The sequence below is a fragment of the Eublepharis macularius genome, chromosome 4 (assembly GCF_028583425.1).
Source record: "Eublepharis macularius isolate TG4126 chromosome 4, MPM_Emac_v1.0, whole genome shotgun sequence".
NCBI classification, from domain to species: Eukaryota; Metazoa; Chordata; class Lepidosauria; order Squamata; family Eublepharidae; genus Eublepharis; species Eublepharis macularius.
In genome coordinates, this window is record NC_072793.1 from 108,606,508 (window position 1) to 108,628,182 (window position 21,675).

The 21,675-nt window shown below is 42.6% G+C and overlaps 1 protein-coding gene across 2 annotated transcripts in view; it reads right to left on the reverse strand.

Annotated features, from left to right (window-relative positions):
- Nucleotides 1–21,297, reverse strand: part of TAMM41 (TAM41 mitochondrial translocator assembly and maintenance homolog) — a 45,075-nt gene extending 23,778 nt beyond the window's left edge. The window contains exons 1-5 of one of the 2 annotated variants that reach the window (XM_054978834.1): nucleotides 21,092–21,297; nucleotides 19,838–20,017; nucleotides 17,219–17,311; nucleotides 3,308–3,458; nucleotides 852–997 (exon numbers count right to left, since the gene is read on the reverse strand). In XM_054978834.1, the coding sequence (XP_054834809.1) occupies nucleotides 852–997; nucleotides 3,308–3,458; nucleotides 17,219–17,311; nucleotides 19,838–20,017; nucleotides 21,092–21,232 (711 nt within the window). In that variant the 5' untranslated portion in view covers nucleotides 21,233–21,297. The remainder of the gene's footprint in view (nucleotides 1–851; nucleotides 998–3,307; nucleotides 3,459–17,218; nucleotides 17,312–19,837; nucleotides 20,018–21,091) is intronic. The other variant, XM_054978835.1, reaches the window with a different exon arrangement.
- Nucleotides 21,298–21,675: the final 378 nt, after the last annotated feature.

Here is a 21,675-nt window from a genome sequence, read left to right on the forward strand (position 1 = left end):
TAACATAAGGAGATGTAAGTGGGTGCCCACAGTCTTTTTCTCCTTCTGTAATGAGTGCCAGCATTGTCTATTTCCTTACACCTGTAAAAAAAGACCAGCGAATGCAGGGTTTTCCAGTGGTGTACCTGTGAGAGCCATAGCCCCTGCCAGTACTTCTTCTGTAACCCACCAAGCTTTTCAGAAAGCAGGCAGTGCCACTGTAAGGCAGGACTTGTTATTTGCTGCCCTCATTCAAATGAAAAGGGTTTCTACAGTAGCTGCAGCTAATGGAAGATCAGGAGGAGAGGTAAGCACTCAGGCTTATGGTTCCATCCCCCTTCCAGCTTTCCTTTTTATTTCCCCTTCTCTCTTTCTCCCTTCCTCCCACCAGAGCTTCCCTTTGTTTCCTTCTCTTCTACACTTAGTTTGAAAAGCAAGGAGGGAGGTATTGTGTGGCTCTGCCTCCTGCAGCAGTAGCCATTTGGAGTTTGGCGCCACCTCCTGCAGCAGCCATTTTAAGTTGCGCTAATTGATAATGTATTATCATTACGTAAGGGCCGGTTGACAATAATATAACTTGTAAAGGAGGACCTGAGAACAAAGCACAATGGATAAATGCAGTTATCATTTGATAATTTGCATGTATGAAATGTGTGCTGTCAGCCATGACTGTTCACTGTTATTTATGTCACACAATTACTCAACAATGGGAGCAAAACTCGTTAATAATAAAATCAATGATGTGTTGGCTATTTAAGCTGAGCCGGAGAGCTAATTCAAGCAGTTAAAACCAGAAATCCAACGGTGGAGGAGAAAGCATACACACCCAGACATCGTATCATTAATAGCTTTAAAGGGTTACAACAGCTCACCTCTAGTTTTCCCAGCTGGTGTTTATATACCACTTGTGGGCAATCTTGCAAGATGTTGCTGTAAAGCTTCTGAAAATGCAACATGTTTGGCTTCACTATATTCATAACCTTTGACTTGTCTTCCCCAATTATCATTCTGAAATCACCTAAACCCAAAGCAAGGAGGTCAAACATACTGGTAACAGAAAGGCACATGTTTTGCATGTAAATTACTTCTAACCACAGCTGCAAACTGTGGTTTGGAGCACAGCATAGTTAGTGAAACAGAGAGATGTTAACACAAACTATGGAGAGTTTCAAAAATGAAAGGCAATGGGAGGGAAGAGAGAGAAGTGCACATGTTCTTAGGGACCCCAACCGCAATCCTGTTTTTATTGGGCCCATACCATTCATTTTCAATAAGTAATGAATATCCTATATTATTGGACATGATAATTTTGCCTAGCCTTGAGTAAACAAAGATTAACCTAACCCAACCCTGCTTCATCACTTCTAAGCCTACAGACAAAAGATGTGTAAAGATTTGGAGGGAAAAATACCTAGAAGCTGAAGCACTTTTCAATACACTTAAAAGTGCCATCAGAATATTCAGATGTACAGAATGACTGAACAAGAATATTGGCACCCAATCAGTGATTAATTAGCAAAATGGAGGAGGTTAAATAAATTGGGTATCCACATCATGTGCATGGTTTGAGGTCATCTTTCAGGAAAAGGACCATTTGCTGGGCAAATATTGAAACTGCCTTGTCTTTAAGCTTATCTGCTATGAATACTGGAGGCAGGGGGCCGGGGACACACACGTGTCTTGCTTACAGGCCTTTTGGAAATATATGATTGGCTGCTGTGCAAAAAAGGATGCTGGATTAACTGGACCATTGGTCTGAACCAACATGACTGCTCTTATGCTGTAACAAAGCAATTTCTTTTCTGCCTCTGCAATTAATTCAAGATGGCAGCATGGTGAAGGAAAGAACGATAAAGCCCCTTCATTCCCATGTTAGTCTCTCCCTAGAAACTGCAGTCCCAGGAGGTGCCATCTGTAAAAAAGTTTTTTTAAAAAAAAAATACATAAAATGTCTATTTCTCAGGTCGGACCATACTAACAAGTTAGTTTAGAATTACATTCCATTTTTGAGACAGAATTTGTTCACAGAATCATAATTTTCCTTTCAGAATTTCTGATTTTTATTTTCTAGCCCATGGGGAAAACATTGAATAAAACAGGGTTGCTTCTCCTCCCACAAATTAACAGTGGATGGAAGAAGAAAGGTTAAAAGTAATAAATTTCTAGCTCTTGTGCAATATATGCAGTATTAATTTGGTTTCCCCCCCACCCCCAAAAGGCAATTTGTTTCTCTTTTTTCCAGTATCACCTATGCCTAGAGGGGGGAAAAACAAAAATACTAACTCATCCATTAGTATTAATAAAAAGAATCACAATTTTGTTTTGAGTCCTGGAAACACAACAAGGACAAGTTTCAAGGAGAAACAATTTTAAAAAGTACCCCTCAGAATACTGACCACATTAAACTTCCTACAACAGGGGAACCTTTTATAACTTGGAAAAAAATATGCTGAGACAGCCTGTACCAACAAGAGGAAAGGGCATTTTCTCATGATCTAGGGATATAATCAAAAGCTGCAGTGTGTAGCATCCAAGTCTGATACACCAACTCAAGAGACAGTTACAACACGTAACCTGTGCCACGGAATGTGCTGTAGGCTTTCCTGAAAGAAAGCACCAGGGCCACTATTTAGCTTTCTGCCAGACAAGGCTAACCGAGGGAGGGTCAAAGGCAGATCGTCAAAGGATTTTCCTGACCACATACAAGCCTAATATACTCACTCACTCGCCCTCCTCAGTCAGTTTCCCAGCCATGTTCCACCAAAGCAGCAATGAGTTAAGAACCCTCCACCCAAACACAATTCTGTTCTTTTACATCCAAAGTTAACTTGTTAAACTTTAAACAAAAACCTATTCGCTAAACTGTATTAAGGTGAAACTCAGACATTATAAAATTGAGAAATAAAGCCTAACCAGCAAGGTAACACAGTTACCAGCAGTTTCAGCTCAACTTTCTTTTTCCTCTTTTTCTTTGGTTGTACTTTGGTTTTGTGAGGGACTGGTTTGTTCGCATGTGTATGTGCATGTACATAAGTTGGTTCATTTCTTGTTGATGGCTTTTGGAGGCTGTCATGCCTTTTAACAGACTGTTTTTGGAATATGAGGATGCACTTTTTTCTTTGTATGAGGAAATAACAAATTTGGCGCAATGGTGCCTTGGCTTATTGGGCTGGTTTGGCCTTTTGTGGAGAGTTCTAGGAATCATGAAACAAGAAAGCACAAGCAGAAAGTAGAAGAACAAATTACAGCAGGAATCAAATGACACGGTCTTCACCAAAGTTCAGTGTTTTTTTGTGTGTTTGTTTTTTACACTGAGCATGATACAGACCAGAATAGGAGAGCCCAGCAATCTGCACATAAAGATCCTCTTCAGAGAAGCTTTCAGGCAACATAAGAAAAGCTGCTGTGACTGCACTCTTCAAATTGCTGGAGAGAGCAGCTTGGAGCTCACCATTCTCATTCTGGGCAAGGATCTTTACCTGAAAGTAATAATCAGAGGATCCGTTTTAAAAAACTACAAAAAGGAAGATGTCACTTATAATAAAATGATGCAGCTACAAATGGAGCACAACGATCTTGAGAGCTTTAATTTGATCTAATTTTACCTTAAATAAAGCAGATCCGTCTTTGTAAATAAAACATCTACAGACCTATGGAAATAATTTAAAAACGATGATCACTGCAGCCAACTGCAGCCTGTAAGATCCCACCAGGTTGAATACCAAAAACGTCAAGAAGCTACTGCCTCATATCTCTATAGCCTCTTCTATTCCTAGTTAGAAGGAATGAGGCTAAGAAATAAAGCACATGACCCGCAGCCCTCTTCCAAACATGGCTTCCAACTGTTGGATATCAGAAGGAAAACTGGCATCGCTTCTCCCAATGTGAAGCTTCCACCCTCCCAGAAGAGAATGGGAAATAATGCATTTGACAGGTTTTACTGTTCCTTGGTACTGTATGTATAAACGTTTTAGGACTTGTTCAGAACATCTGTGCTGATATCATGGTTGCAATTGGGAAAAAATGCCACTGTTTGTAACTGGCACTGAGATGTGCTCTGGAAAGGTTGAAAACAACTAGATGAGATCCAGGATCCATCTTTAACCCACAGATAGCAGTATAAGCCCCAATGAAGCACAATGAAGTCATGTGACATGACAGGAAGAAAAGGAGCCCAAGTTATGACCTCGTCAACACCAGGAGTGCCAAGGGCCGCAAATTAAGTCAGGGTCGGGAATGCACCAGGAAGTGTATCGCAGTGAGGAACAAGCCAGTACAGGCTGAGGAGACATCCCACCCCAAACGCTCTTCCATGTCTTCTCTCTCCCCCTACCATGGCCCCACCCCTGCCCCTCATTGTACAATGTTCTTAGCCCATCCTTGCCATACAAAGCCTCCTCTACCATGAAAAACTAGCTCTCCCAGCGAGAGGGAATGCCACACCACAAGCTCCTGCGCTCAGCACTGGGGGCCCGGCTGATGGACATGCTTGGCCGGATGAGGAGAGGGAGACGACAAGGGAGAGCTTTTGCAGGGAGAGGTGGCCTGCCTCTGCTAAAAAGAATCCTCTCCTCCACTGAATGATTCAGTCTTGCCATCCCGCTGCTCCTCTTGGTGTGCTGATTCACCACATGTGTGCACTAGCAGCTGAACCTTCCAAAAAGCACAAGAAAAGGTCTTCAAGACACAACCCAGCTGGTGGAGCCCTGCAGCCCACCAGAGGGCCTCCACAGCTTTAAATCTGAGCACTTATTTTCTTTTACACAGATGCTCATTTAGACCATGTAAGAGGGTAAGTTACAAACTGCTACTTTTTATAAGGCCGTGGTTAGACCTAAAATACTGTGAAATTAACCTCAAAGTTTTTAGGCTTTTTCTTGAATAGCAGCTTCTCTCCCAATAGCAAGCATTTTTGGATACTAAGTGGTATTTCAGAAGTTTATGATATGGCATGGCAGGCAGCTGTTCATAATCAAGCATTCCTTTGAGGTAGTTCAAATCCCTCTCCAGGCAGCAATTGGACCTCAGCTTGTATTTCTCTGCTGTAGCTAAAAGAGATTAATAATTGCCATTGTTTTATCAGTTGACTCCTTGAGTTACTTGGACAAACTTAACATATGTCCAGCCATTGTGTTCACAAGCTGGTTTAATTTAAGCCTGTACACAACCCATGTTAGCTTCCTCCAATTTTTAATGCAGTATGGTTTGTCCCTGGCTTTCCAGTGTTGGCACATGTTGCACATGTATCACCTCCAACTTAATCACCAATTTCCCTCTAAAAATTCCACTTGATGATTTCAGATCAAATGGGACTGATGGAAGTAGATTTTGAAACAAGTAAGTAGACTGCTATTATTATTACAGTTTGCAATTTTACAGACATGTAGAAGTTCACAGGTGAAAGTCAGTCCATGACAAAAGGATGATTGTATCCAGAGCCCTACAAGCTTAAACCGGAGTCGATGATATATATTTCTCAATGCAACCCCAGAGACCCTAAATGAATCTTTAGGGTATACAATATCATTATTCTTCCATTATCTCCTCCTGCATTTGAAGTGTGGTTTTTGTTAGCAACATAAAATCTGAACCATCTGAACAGTTAAAGGTAAACCGGTCCTGGGAGAGGCCATTTAAACATATGTTTTTAATTTGCTTTCCTGCATGTTTGTAAAAGGCTAATTTTACAAATAAGCATTTTAGGGAACATTTTCCCCACTGAAGGCAGAGAGAACAGAGCTAGTATCATTGCCTAGCACTGAAAATGGCAGCTGAGAAGACAATAGGCAACTGTAGTACAAGACAGCTGCCTTTGCCATCTGTCTTCAAGGGCCAAATTGCACAGCCAGCTGAATGATCCAATGGCTAAGCCACCTATATTGAGGACCACTGTACTCACTTGCTTGGAAAGCTCCCTCTGTGAAAGCCTAGCTGTTTGGAAAAGTGAAATAATGCAATAAGAAACAGGGGCCCATAACTGCCTCCTTTGACCTGATTTATACTATCACTGTTGTGTGTGCAAGCGTGTGTGGGTGGGTGGGGGATCAGACTAAGATTACTGTTCTATTTTAATATAACTAAATTCTGAACATGCTCCTAAATGACAAGATTAATTACAACCATGTAGCGAACATCCGTGACGCAAACCAATTGAAAAAACTGATAGCATATTTGGAGGGTACCTCTGATAAGATACGGGTGGCCATGGAAGCAAACAAAGAGCACTTAAAATTAATTGAAAAAATTATCTTTGGTGCAAAAAAAAGTAAGATAAAAAATGAGCCGAGAATCCTTTTTTATATACCACATTAAAATTTCGGAACAAATGGAGTAACAAATTAATTCCAGAAATATCCCCATTAATTCCATTCATGCTGCACCCCAAATTTTCTCACATAGGTAAAATAAAATATACTAAATGGAAAGAAAAGGGGATTCATAGAATCTTTATCAAACTCCCCTTACTGTAGTGCAATTAAAAGAAAAGTTGCAAGGAATCCCAATGAATTGGATCCTTCTTCATCAATTATATTATCTAATAATTGTGAATTCTACAGTAAGGCACAAGAAAGATGACAAAATTTGAACAGAGGGAGAATGGTCAAGAAGAAAGAGCGAAAAGCAGGGGACACAAGGATGGAAATGGAATTTCGCCTCTTCTGCAAGCCTCTGCAGATCACCACTCTTGTGATTTATTTGTCAAAGAAACCATTTGCAAGATCCAGCCAAAACTTAACATGAGAGGAGGGCTTATGTTCAGAGTGATTTAGCACTAGTTCACTTGAGTACTACAAAAGATTGTTGCAAGCTACTTGAAACTAAAAGCAGTCCATATCTGCTGAGTCAGACTTATTTATTATTCACTAGCTTGATGCCTGTGCTTTGCTACGGCATTTAACTACTTTAAATCCAGTTATAATCGAGTACAGCTCGTGTGTCTGTCTACCTCCTCTTTGTATGCTGGGGCAGGAACGTGTAGCCAACTATATCAGGTTTGTGTGTGTGTGTGTGTGTGTGTGTGTGTGTGTGTGTGTATATAAAATTTTAATTGCTTAATTGTATTGTAGAATCTGCTGTGTAATTGTATTTTATGACTGTTGTACCCCATCCTGAGCCCACTTGTGGGGAGGGCGGGTTAAACATGGAATAAACTAACCTAACCTAATATTTAAGTGTATGTAACATTTTTTGGTTTATGGAGGGCGGGGGGTGAGTTGGTTTTGTAGTATAATAGCATAGTACCCAAGCTTCACAAAGGTGTTTGAATAAAGTGAAGCGTGCTGATGCTGAAAACTGATGGAGTGAATTTTGAAATGTAACATTTATTGAAGAGATTTTAAAAGGATAAAATTGTAGTGCAATAAATAAAGTGAAAAATACATACAGCCTTTTTTCCCCCTTAAGGACCTCTTTGTACACCTCACTGGTGGTTTTCCCCTCAGGTGCTAGGATCACCAGGCCACTGGGTAAGCTCACTCTGAAGCAGCCACATAGAACTGCCCATGTGAGAAGCAGTCTTCCCTCAAAGCAATTCCTGCCACTTTCAGTGTCTGCCCCTGGGACTTGTTGATCATCATAGCAGAGCAGACCTCGAGGGGGAACTGCAGTCTCTTGAACCTGAAACGGTTTATCTGATGGTATGAATGGTATGAACACCGACTCACCCCCGCCAGCACTGCTGGTGAACAATTTAACCTTATGATGTTCCTGTGGAGGACTTTCACTCATAGTCTGGTGCCATTACAGAGTTTGGGTGGGCTGAAGTTCTGGAGCAGCATCACTGGAGCCCCCACTCTGAGGAGAAGCTTGTGGGCTGGAAAGCCAGGAGGGTTGAGCGTGTTGAGGAACTCTACAGGGTAGTGGACCACATCATCCATTTGCTCCACTGAGTCCACAGATCTGTATTCCAGTCCTGCCCCTTCGAAGGAGTTAAGTTGTGTTTCATTAATGATGGCAGCCTTGTCATTCTTGGGGGTCAGAACGGCATGCTTGCACAGCCCATCCATGGACTTCTCCGTGATAGTGATGATATCAGGGTGTATCGTGGCTGTTAGGTCTGCTAGGATTGTCACTACTGTGGCCAGGCCTGCAGAGATGGTCACCTTTCCCTTGGACTTGGGACTTGCTGGTACTTGATTACTGCTGCTCAGTGCACCGCAGGAGTATGATGCGCATATTTCTTTGCCACATCTCCAAGTTGCTACCTCCTTTTAGCATCGGTATATCTTACACGTCTGCCAGGAGGCTTCTTGGGGGCACTTAGAGGTGATGGCGGCAAGAAGTGTGTGGTGGAGTTGGACTGAGGGAGGGGTGGTGTGGTGGGCCCTTTGGCAGGTTCGTGTGAAAGGTTCACATTGAAATGGCCCCTAGAAAGGTCATGCACCATCTCCCCATGAACATTTAAAAACTCAGTTGCCATACTGACTTTTATATAAAATCCCTTTTCAGGAGTCTTGTGCTGCCTTTCTTCAACTGTCTCCAGTTTCCTTTACCTGATTTTTACCTCAGAACATAGTTCTACAGCTGACCCATCAGCCTGCCAGCCACACAGGTAAGCCAGGCCCCACAGGGAGATTGGCAACCCTAGAAGGGCAGGCTGGAAGGTATATTTTTACCTCAGAACATATTCAATGACTGAGAGTCACTGAATGTGTCCTGAGGTACTGCATGTACACTGCATACTCTTTAGAATGTTGGGATGATGACCAATCAAGGCCGCTATGTAAATGACCTCAGGGAAGAGTGGCAGTTGGTGGGGGGAGCACCCTGCCAGCCACAGGGAAGCTATATCCCTTTGGGAAAACACATTTGACCCCTTTTTGACCCCTTAGGGGATGAATTTCTTAAAATCCCTTCTTAGTGAGCCTCTATACCACAAAAGGAACATCCTCCCCAAATTTCACATTTCTAGGTCTAGGGGTTTGGGCTGGGCATTGATGAGTCAGTCAGGACACTTATCTTTATATATATAGATTAACTTCACTTATACCCCACGTTTCTCCCCAATGGGGACCCAAATATGTTACATCATTCTCTTGTCCTCCATGTTATCCTCACAGTAACCCATAAAGTAGGTTAGGCTGAGTGTGTGTGATTGACCCAAGGTTACCACCAAACTTGCATGGCAGAGTGGGGATTTGAACCTGGGCCTCCCTGACTGTGGTTTAACATTCTAAGCACTATACTACGCTGGTTCTCATTCAGATGTCAGTGATTCACACAGACACAGTTTCCTTCTCATTCAGAGTGTGACTAAGGATTGCAGGTTAAAATACTCTCTGATTCCCCATGATGCATGAATACAGGTGACTGGTTGAAAAGGAATCTAATTATTCCTCACCAACTGGAATTCTAAGTCAGGATTAAACTGGTTTATAACCCTAGTTTAAAAGGAGTAAACACCCTCCAATTCAACTGGGCACCTAGTTTAAAAGGAGTAAACACCCTCAAATTCATATATCCTGGGGACCTGGAGTTTCTTTCAAGCTGTGGGACTCCATGGTCTGTGCAAGACAAGAGGAAGGGAAGAAGAACATGTGGGCATGAGAAATAAGCCATTGTCATGCTTGCTGCAGTAAAACATGGCTTAATGGGACCCTTAAATCCAGTGAGAGTGTTGAAAACATCTGGAGAGATGCCATACAGCAAATGCCAAAAGGCAGCAAGACACAATATTGGGCAGCTCTAGTTGACGTCCCTCTGCATTACTGCTTTGCCTTCTGTAAAATGGATGATGGTGCAAAAGACAAAGGAACATTTTCCTGCTTAGTGCTCAGATGTCACTTTTGCTTTGTACTTAGTTTCTGGCCTTGACCAAACCACATGTCCATCTACTGCAGCCCAACAGTGGCCGGACAAATGGCTCAGAAAAAATTGTTAACAAAACACAAACACACCAGTGTCTGTTAGGAACAGGGATTGGCGATGTCTCTGGCTCAGACCTTCAAGACTATAAACAAAACAAAAGGAAGGCAAGAACCATAGAGTTAGACAGATAGATAGGCTAGTATCAGTCTCCTTCCTGGCTACTCTACTATCACTCACTTTCTCTGATTTGTAGAATGTAGTCCAAGGGAATTTCGTTCCTTACTGTCTCTTCTTTTTTCTTTTTTTCCCCCCCTGCAAGCTCCAGGAGAAGCAGCATGGTATCTCCTCCTGGGACAAATGAAGCAGACGGCCTGTTATCAATCTGAAGCCATCCTAGTTAGCTAGATTAGTTAGTTGCTTTTTCTCTCCACTATACTTAAGTTAATGTACTTCTCTAAATAAATAGACCATTATTGGTTCTTTAACTCGAACGAGAGGCTCTCTGTGTGAAATTTGTAAGATAGTGCGGTAAATATTAGTTTACTGCTGTGCTGAAGCTCAAGTGGAGCACTCTGTTAATAAAGAAGGGAAGGGCTGTCTGACTGGCCCAGCCACCCTTAACTAAACCCAACAGTGTCCCCTGTCTGATTCCTGGCAGCTGGTATTCAGAGGTCATGTGCCTCTGGAGGCTCATGTAACTTCCATGGCTAGTAAGAGGTGGGCAGAGCTGCATTGAAGCTGGCAAGAGAGGTTTGTGGTGGGTGGAGCAGAGGGAAAATGGGAAAGATACACACTTTATATAGGCCACCATCTTGCCCTCCCTTCCCTGCCATCAGGCAGTTAACCCTAGATCAAAACCAGCATTCCACATTCTAAAATCTAACTGAACACAAAGTATTTAAGAAAGCCACAGGTGGCTACAGAAGCCATGATAGTGTTTATCCAGTTCTTCAACATGGACAGCAAAGAGGATTTGGCTACTTTTATGTGGCATCTAAAATGAAAAGCCAGAGGGGCCTGGGAAGTAGAAGACAGTCCACAATCCTCAATAGCCATTTGTGCCTTCTTGGAGCTGTCCTCATTTGAACTATGTAGATTATATGAGGACAGGACCAAGAATATTCTGAACTATTGCATCAGAGACTAGAGGAAACTTAGTTTGGTGGCATCCTCCTCTCTCCTTTGGTGGCCTCCTCCTCTCTCCCACCTCTGGCACATTAACTTGGTAGCACACAATCCTGCTGCTGAAGATTAGGAATTATTCTTTTTCTTGATTCCTTATTCATATGGAAATTGAAACCCCATATTAATTGCTGAGTTAGACTGCTGCAAAAAGCTTAACTTTCAACATTCAAGAGATGTAAGTCACAAAGTAAAACTAGTTCTTAAAAAGGAATGCCTTTTCATCATCAATCACAGACATCAAAATGCAACAAAATCAAAACATCCAAACCTAGTGAAAAAGGCCTCATCAGAGGTCATCCCTCAGGTATTGTCACCAGGAGCGCTAGAGAGATGATCCGAAAACTCAACATCTTCCTCATAACATTTGCTCCATTTTAAATGAAAAATTGGTAGTTTCTTTCAGTTCTGGACACAACTTCCAAGAATAAAACTAATCAGCAAAGTTCCAGAAAGCACAACTTCAAGACTTTGGCTCAGCTGCTGACATCATTCCATCATTTGTGGTTTCATGGCACCGATGGAGCTGTACAGGGCTTGCTCACACAGTCTTGGCTCCTCTTTCTCCCACTATGAGAAAATTAAACTCTAACTGAAAATCAACTCCATTTTGCAATGACCACAATTTGTCATTTCAGATATTAACAGCAAACCGATTTTATCAAATTGCTACATTCTGGCAGCGCACAAGGGAAGAAGGAATTGCACAAGAAACCTTGAAGAGCAAGTGATCTGAAGTGAGCAAACAGGACAAGCAAACAAGGAGTTTTCTCTGGGAGAAAGCAGGTAGTTCCAAGGGTGTTGCTTGTGTGCATTTTTCCCTCTTTTGTCTGCGTCTGCTGAGTGAGTAGAGGCTTGTGTTGGCGGATGTACTTTTCCCCTCTGCTTTCCCCCTTTCTCCTGCGGTTGCTGAGTCACCTGACTTCTGAGTAATGTGAGTCACCGGAGATACCTGACTTGAGTTGGGGGCAAGGCTTGTAATTGCAGAGGTGTAGCCATTGCTTCACACACGTAGAAGCAAGCAATCTGGAGCATGCGAACAGGACAAGCAAATGGGGAGTTTTGTCTGGGAATCTGAAGGGGGTGCGAGAAAGTCTGGTCAACTTCTTATATGGATGCAAGCAACATGGCTGGTGAGGGAGCTGAAGGAGGACCTGCAAAGTCTGTGCCACGTTTGTCTTCTTACCAGAGGGTAATGATAACTACCCTGGCAGCAATGGTAAGCTACTAGCTCTACTGGAGGAGAAGATACAAAGGCTTGAGACATGCTTATCCACACTCCAGCTTATCAGGGTTGGTGAAGAGTTCTTGGGAAAAACACATGAAGCACTTTTAGGAGAACAACAGGAGGAGGAAGAGAAGATATCTCAGGAAAAGGAAGAGCACCAAATAGCGGAAGAAGGCAAGTGGAAGAACGTAACCCACAGGAGCAGAAAAATCAGGAGACATTCTGATCCTTTATTACTGAACAATTGGTTCCAGGTCCTCCCCATAGAGAATGGCTCTGGACTACTGGAACAAGAATTACTATCCAAGGCTCCACAGAGTAAAAAAAAGAGGTTTCTCAGGCCCCTGTGGATGAGAGGGCTTGTGCTTTTGCCCCCCCCCCCAAATTAGGAGACCTGCGGTGGTGTTTGGGGAGAATGGTAGAGGCTAAAGTGTGATGACCAGACCTGTCATCTTGGGTGCATGCATCCAAAGGCTTGAAAGGCTAATCAAACCCACATATTATTATCCCTTCTTGCTCATCCATATGGGAACAAACGATACTGCCTGGCACAGTTCAGAACATAATAAAAGAGACTACGAGGCTCTAGGTGGAAAGCTGAAGGACCTGGGAGCACAGGTTGTGATGTCGTCACTTCTTCCTGTTGAGGGCCGTGGTTTAGGAAGAGAGAGCAGAATACTGGAAATAAATAACTGGCTACGCAGATGGTGTCATCAGGAAAAGTTCAGTTTCCTGGACCATGGACTACGCTTTTGGGATGAAGCACTTCTATTGGGAGTTGGTTTGCTCCTCACCAAAGTAGGAAAAAACGTGTCTGGAAGGAGTCCAGCAAATCTGGTAAAGAGAACTTTAAACTAAATCCTATGGGAGAGGGAGAAAAAAATCCAAAACTAGGTTGACAGCGATTACTGGTAATAAGAGTGCTAATGATCAGCAGGTAAGGATAAATAGGAAGCACTCCAGGAACATAAACCACGGATTTCTTATAGATGTCTCTTCACTAATGTGCAAAGTATGGGAAACAAACAAGAGGAACTTGAAGCCTTAATACAAGAAGCCTTAATACTATGACGTAATAGGCATTACTGAAAATTGGTGGGATGAGACACACCATTAGAAGAGTACGTTTTCATATTTGAATGTTTTATAATGAGGCTTTTGTTTGAGAGGCCATAATCCTGAAAAAAGGGCTTCCGAAACAGGACGTTCAAACTGATTCCCTGTCGGCAATGGAGCTGCCACTGGATGATGCATCACGTCTTCATTAAGCTTATTCTGCACCTCCTGTCTCACAGATTATAGTCTATTATAATGGACATACTGTTTGAATTAGAGCTGGAGTCACGATACAAGGTGCAGCTATGCAGCAGATATTCCTTTGCATGTACTTCTATTAAGGACTTGAGCAGCTTTTTTACTTTCAGAGACTACTGAGCCATATTGTTTGGATTACTATAATTGTGATGTTATTTACAGGCTGTTGTTATAAAATTACTGTAATCACTATTTATAACTTTTAATACATAAGAGTATTAAAGAGTTACTACGTTGGTGGATCAGGGAAAGGCTGTGGATATAGTTTATCTTCATTTCAGTAAGGCTTTTGATAAGTTTCCACATGATATTCTGGTTGAGAAGTTGGTAACATGTGGTTGGCATCCTATTACTGTTAGATGGATTTGTAAATTAAATGGATCGTACCCAAAGAGTGCTTGCAAATGGTTCCTCATCTTCTTGGAGAGGAATGACAAGTGGAGTGCCTCAGGGATCTGTCCTGGGCCCCATGTTGTTCAACATCTTTATAAATGACTTGGATGAAGGAATAGAGGGGATGCTCATTAAATCTGCAGATGATACTAAATTGGGAGGGTGGCAAACACAGTAGAAGACAGAAGCAAGATTCAAGGTGATCATGATAGGCTGGAAAACTGGGCTAAAACTAACAAAATGAATTTCAACAGAGTTAAATGTAAAGTTCTGCATTTAGGGATGAAAAAACAAAGGCACACTTATAGGATGGGGGAAACTTGTCTTGGCAGTAGTACATGTGAAAAGAATCTAGAGGTCTTAATAGATCGTATGCTGAACATGAGTCAGCAATATGTTGCTATAGCTAAAAAGGCAAATGCAATTTTAGTACAGTGTCCAGATCACGTGAGGTGATACTATCACTTTACGCTGCTCTGGTTAGACCTCATTTGGAATACTGTGTTCAGTTTTGGGCACCACAGTTTAAGAAGGATGCTGGAACATGTTCAAGGAGGGCAATGAAGATGGTGAGGGGTCTGGAGACCAAGTCTTATGAGAAAAGCTTGAAGGAACTGGGTATGTTTAGCCTGGAGAGGAGGCAACTGAGAAGTGGTATGATAGCCCGCTTCAAGTATTTGAAGGGCTGTCACATCGAGGATGGAGCAGAGTTGTTTCTGTTGCCCCAACGGGTTGGACCAGAAACAAGCAGTTAAAAGCAAAAGAGTTTTTGGCTAAACATTAGGAAGAACTTCCTGACAGTTAGAGCAGTTCCTCAGTGAAACTGTCTTCCTCAGGAGATGGTGGGCTTTCCTTCCTTGAAGGTATTTAAGAAGAGGCTAGATGGTCATCTGACAGCTATAATTATTCTCTGACTTAATATGAATGTACACAGATAAAGAGAGGAAGTGCATGAAGGGATGAGCCGGTACTTGGCTCTCATGGCCCTTTCTTATATGCCCATGATAATGCCTATCACCACTTTGGGGTCAGGAAGGAATTTTCCTTTAGGCCAGATTGGCTAGGTATCCTGGAGGTTTTTTGCCTTCCTCTGGGCATAGAGAAGGGGAGATAGTTGTGAATTTCTGGCGTTGTGCAGGGAGCTGGACTAGATGACCCTTGGCAACCCTTCGAGTTCTATGTTTCTGTGAGATTTCATGCTCCTTCACACAGCACTGCTCCATCTGCACCAAAGCAAAGAAAATCCTCGGCTAGATTCAAGAATGTATGTTTGAGTTCTTAATCTACATTTTATTCACATTATTTAATTATATCCAGCCTTTCTTCCATCATGGAATGCATGGGGCTCCCAGGAGATCTCTCATTCAGGCACTGTCCTGACTGAGTGGCTTAGAAGTAGCGAGTTTGCTGCACCCGAGAGTTTCCAAACATACTCTGCACCCCACTCCCTACCTGTTGTTTCTAATGTGGCACAGTCCTCTCAGGAGTTGTACTTCTTAGTAGGCATAGCAAGACCACTGTTTGAAAGTATCACTCTCCAGGATTTCCATGAATGTGGAAATCTGACATAGTTTGGACACCACGACCTTCAGACAAGTGACCTCTACAAGTATTACAAGACACTAAAGTCCTGTGACAATCATATGTGTACACGTGGGGCTACTTACATGAATCAATTTCAGATTCTGGCGTTAGTATATCCCTTCATGAAGAACGTAACCACTATGCATTTATGCCATTTGTTTTCTGAACACATCATGCAGGTAATAAACTCAGGAGTGGGCTCATGCTCTGCCTTAGACAAGAGGTAAGATGTTAAAAAATCTGTTCTGTGACATTTACTGATCAGTGTTACGAGGGCATTTCCCTTTCAGTAGACATGCAGGATTCTTCTGAAAACATACTTCCTGTTACTTGCTGCCTCCTGTTCCTGCCATCTTTCTCCCTCTAATGTTAATATTACTCAGAGGGAAATATGGCCACAAAAGTCTATGGAGAATTCAGAGGCTTCTCGTCTGTTTATTTAAACACTTTGTTTACAAGAAGACTGAAGAGACCCCTTAACTACTCTTCCATAATAGAAAGTGTAATTAAAACCTTCTAGACAACTTTCTTGTATTTCAGAAGACTGAAGAGGAAGCATGCCACTCCTGTGTAAATTAAATGTATAAGGGGGACAGGGTATAAAAATATTTACCAAATCTTTTATTTTTATCTGACCACTGCATTTGACATCTGTTACGATTTGGTTTACCTTTGGTGCCATCTAGTGGTCAACCAAAATACTTGCAATTGATGAAATCTTCAGACTGCAGATTGGATCCAGACAGGTTTTCACTCAGTCTCACCCAATTATCGTCCCTATTACAGCCCCCATCCCACGTGACGCCATGATTCCTACTGCCTATTTTGGGTGGTCACAGAGGACATCTCTTTTCTTTTTCTCCAGCAGAAAAACTGTTTGGATCAATCCAACCCTGTTTGTTTCTATCCCAGATACCCATACTGGATAATGTAATTCTCAGAGGTACAGTACAGCACTCTTTATTATAAAGTGCATCTAGGAATCCATGGATGATGTGTTACATGTGGAACAGAGAAATATAGGTTCAATCCTACCTTTGCTACAAAACACACTGGACACTTTGTGAAATCATTATCTAACCCCATGTATGGCTCCCTAGAGAAAGGGCAGGATAGACATGGGAAATAAAGATATTTAAATACAAATTGGACAACTGACACCAGATCTATGATTTGTTTCAAAAGGATATTACAGAATCTGTGATCCAGTCAGCCTGTTCAGGGCCTGTGAAAGGGGATTGTTCAAGCCTTACCCTGCAGCTTAGAAGAGACTTCTGGTAGCCGCTGCTGCTTTACCAAACAGCACACAAGAACCTTGGGGGACAGAGAAGGGCTGAGGTCTGTCTTCTCCACCTTCATCCCACAAGAGCAACCCTGAATACCCACGGCTAAATCAAAGCTGCACTTCCTGGAAGTGCAATGGAGGAGGGGGAGGAAGAGGATAATTACTTCTCACTATACATGCTGTAACGTAAGCTGCTACAAAAGCTTGTAAGCTTGGAACTGGTTTGGGAATAACCCCATCTGGTTCCAAAATGCCACTTAGATGGAATGCAGAACTACTTTAACATCTTTTCAAAACACTTCCAATTTCAAGTGAATGATTTAGCTAACACCACAAGAAGAATTCAGTGTCCCCACCCATTCATATTTGGGTCACTACTTTCGCCAACATGTTCCTAGTGCCACAGCTTTGGGCAATGTTAATAGATGAATGAGCTGAACAAATACCGGCTTTTGCAGACGTCCAGCTACATAGAGAGTCTTCCAGCGAAGTAAATCTTCAATCAGCGTATCAGTACTAATAACACCATATTTTATAACCTGAAACAGGGAAATATGAGAATCAATTGCAGAAGTACAATCAGGGTAAAATGCACAGTTGACAAGACTGAGGGTGGGAACATAAATATGTACAGAAGCTGAATCCTTTGGATCACAGTTCCCCAACAGTGAAATCCTAAGTAAAATTACACAGTTTTACATTCAACAGGATGTAACTCTGTTTAGTATGGCACTGCAAGTGTTGAAAAGAAAATGTTATCTAGTTTTGTAAATTGCCCTCCTGAGAACAGAGAGCCATGAAGCAAAAAGCCACTTTCCTCAGAGATTTGCATCATGGACCCCAAGTTAAGTGCAGGCTGCTACAGATGCCTGTGTATCAGAGAGTCTATGAGACTGAGCTCCAGGACAGGACATTCCTGGTTCAAAACTCACTAAGCAGTCGGAGGCAAGAGCCAGTTTGGTGTAGTGGTTAAGCACGCAGGACTCTAATCTGGAGAGCCGGGTTTGATTCCCCACTCCTCCACATGAAGCCAGCTGGGTGACCTTGGGTCAGTCACAGTTCTTCCAGAGCTCTCTCAGCTCCACCCACCTCACAAGGAGATTACTGTTATGGGGATAATAATGGCATACTTTGTAAACTGCTGAGTGGGCATTAAATTGTCCTGAAGGGTGGTATATAAATTGAATGTTGTTATTGTTATTGTTATTATTTTATCAGTATCCAAACCCCATCCCACATAGTACTTGCCTGCCTACAGGACTGTTTTAAGGGCAATTTTTTAAAAAAAAAACTTCGAAGTTTGAAAATGGTATACAAGTAGTAGAAATGCCAGTAATAATCTCACCTTCTAAGTGCAAAATCTCATGCCATTTGAAAGGCTCGCTACAAACCAGAGGCTTGGGGGCTTGGGAACTTAACATCCGATATGATAAAGAGCTCCAGAGAACTCAAAAGCTTGTACACTGCTATGTGCCATTGAGATGGTCCTAATAAGAGGTATTGCATTGTGTTTGTGACAAAAGGAGCCTCCTGGATGGGAAGACTTTGTCAGTCACAAAGCTGTGTAGTGGACTAATACTCCAGCCAATAGAAAACCTGTTCCTAACAGATCTGTAGTGGTGGTAGAGAGTGCCCTCAAGTCATAGATGACTTATGGAAAACCTCTGGTGGGATTTTCATGGCAAGAGACTAACAGAGGTGGTTTTGCCATTGCGTGCCTCTGCAACCCTGGTCTTCATTGTGGGGGGTCTCCCATCCAATTACTAACCCAGGCTAACCCTGCTTAGCTTCTGAGATCTGATGAGATCACGCTCACCTGGGCTATCCAGGGCAGGGCAGCTTTGCAGTAAGAAGCAGAAACTAAGGACACTCACACTTGCAATTTCAGCTGCCTGTTCTCCCCAGTTCCCTTTCTGGGATCTTATCAGGTTTACTGAAAAGCCCCCAGAACAGGTGGTGAAAAGTATCTCTTACAGAGAAATCCTAAGCAGAGTTACTCCAGTCTAAGCCCATAGAAATCAATGGGCTTAGACTGGAGTAACTCTGCTTAGGATTTCACTGTTAATATGCAAGCCAGCTCCAAGATAACACTGTAGAACTTAAAAGTGTGGTAGTCATAATGGTAGAACTTTTTGTAATGGAAGACACCAAGTTACTGGAATGTGGTGTAGTAGTTAAAAGAATGTCGGGCTAGGATCTGGGACATCCAGCTTCACATCTCCATTCTACCATGAAAGCCATGGGCCACTCTCTCTCAGCCTAACTGACCTCGTCAGAATTGCTGTAAAATGGAGGGGGGTTAAACAATAGTGTAAGCTGTTTTGGGTCTCCACTAGAGACGAAAAAAGGGTTTAAATATCTAAACAAAGTCTCTGTATTAGTATGCTATACAAGTCATTCATTAATTCTAATTTACATTCAGCGTTGTGACAAAAATAGCTCTCAAAGTAGCTTAACATAGAAGATTTACAAACTCAAAGTCCATAGGCACAGTTTTATAAAACAAAAGGCAACATTCAGAACTATTTTAGTCACATGCACAGTTCTCCAGAAGATGTCAATACTTGGTACTTCTCTTTCATGAACTCATAAAGCTGCCCTACACTGAGCTAAACCACTGGTCCATCTAACCCAAAACAGTGTGGTGTTATAGTTACAGTATGTAGACTAGGATACAGTAAACTCCAGGTCTGAATTCCCAATCTGCCATGAAAGCTTTCTGGACAACCTAGGGCCAGTCACACCCTCAGCCTAACCTACCAACTCACAGGGTTGTTGTGGAGAAGAGAATGATGTAAGGCACTCTGGATCCCCATTAGGGAGAAAGGCAGATTAAAAACGAAGCAAATAAAACAATCAATAGTCCTAGTATTGTCCTACTATGACTGAAGTGGTTCTTCAAGATTTCCGGCATAGGAGATTTTATACATCACCTGCTGCCTGATCCTTTTAAACTGGAAAGGCCAGGGATATAATCTAGATTTTTTTGCATGCAAAGCAGTTACTTTATCAGTTGACTGTTCCCAAACTTGGATTTTACTAAGAGATTACCCATATTTACTTACCCTTCCATTACAAGGCACTAATGTATTGTAGTAAATCCCTGCTCCATAGTTTTGGATATTACTGATCGGCTTGGCCCCAAAATATTTTAAAAAGGAATAATGACTGCGATTCTTTGACAGGTTCATCATGTGCCATGATACTGAATCATCCACAGCAAACACAAAGTCCAACATATTGTTCTACAAACACAACAAAAAGCAGAAGGCTTTGATCTCCCTCTAGAAGACTCATCACAAAACATGAAAATAAGCATCAGATCAACATTCATCTCCACACCCAGGAAAAAGCAAAACATTGATGAAACCACTTTTCCCACTTCAACTATAAGGCCTACAAAGTTAACAACTTAGTGACAACACATCAGAATTTGATCATAGCTAAAAGAAAAATTCAAGCCTCAGGAACACTGATATCAAAACTACATAGTACACAGAAAAGCTAAAACAAACTGTGTATTCAAACCCAGTAGCTGCATAAAAGAATTTGACTTATTGTCCAACATTTTATGCCAATTAAGAACCCCACCCCAGCACCCAACCTTAACTATAACTTCAGACAACTAAACAGCAAGCCAAATTGGTGGGCTTAGCAGACAGGGATTGTGAGTTTCATTAAAATCTTCCCTACCATTGTTTGGAGCCTGCCTACCAAGAGAAGAAAGAGAAATTTAGAAGGCAGCAGATCTAACGTGGCCAGTTCCAGGTAGGGAAATTCCTGGAGGGTGGATTTGGGCTCAGCAGGGATGTCATGCCATGGAACGTACCCTCAGAACCTGCCACTGATCAATGTGGTCTGGAGAGCAGTCAGGATTCCAGAACTCCAGGCCCCACCAGGAGGCTGGCAACCCTAATCTGACCCGAGGGTTTAAACTGCTGGTCTTCAAAATGTAGGAGTATAACTGATGCTATGGTTGCCAGACCTAAGCATCAAAACCGAAATAATCTAAAGCTGATTCTCCCTCCTCTCTGCAATTACGTTGCTTAGTGCTAGGAAGTGTACAATAACGAAGAGGATACCATTATGTTTAATAGTATGGAGAGAGCAGGAAAGGGGCGGGTGCTTAAAATACCAGATTTCTTGAAAACGGGGTTTTATTCTATCCCCACTTCTTAGCACTTTGCAAAGGAAAGGCCACGAGAACCGGCTTCAAAGACCAGCTTTTCTGGACCAGGAACGAGCACGCCTTCGGAAGGTTACAGCCAGAGGAGGGGCGACGCAGCCCTCACGAGATACCCCATTTCTGCCCCTCTTACCGCACTTTCCCCGGCAGAGGCCCCAGCTTGCTGGAAGACTCCGGAGCCATAAGCAAAGGCTAAGCTGAGCTCTGGAGGGAACTGAGCGAGGATTCTGTGGAATTTCACTGCCGAGCTCGGCAAAGGCATGCGGGCCAGCATACAACGTGCGTTTTCAACGCGCACACCGCAGCACTCGCAAAAGTCACTTCCAACGAGCGGTTGCAGAGCCGGGCGGAAGCGCAGCTTCAGCGGCTGCCTTTGAGGAAGAGGACGAAAAAGGGACTCGGCGACGAGAGAGAGGGAGACTTGTGGAAATACAGCGCCCTCCCTGGTAGGAAGCAGCAGAAGGCGCTACTGCTGCCTGAGAAGACGCGGAACAGAGACAGCAAGATCTGGACAGAGCTAGTGGGTACTCTCCTGGAAAAACACACAACATGCAGGATCTTGCAGAGCCTTGCAATCTGTGCGGATGAATGATCTGGGACCACGGGTCTGTATTAGTTAAATCTGATTTAAGCCTGTCTTTCCATCACCTCCATCTTGGTTGTAAATAACAGAGATGCAACTAGTTGTATCTTTGTTCTTACTATTTACTCTGTAGA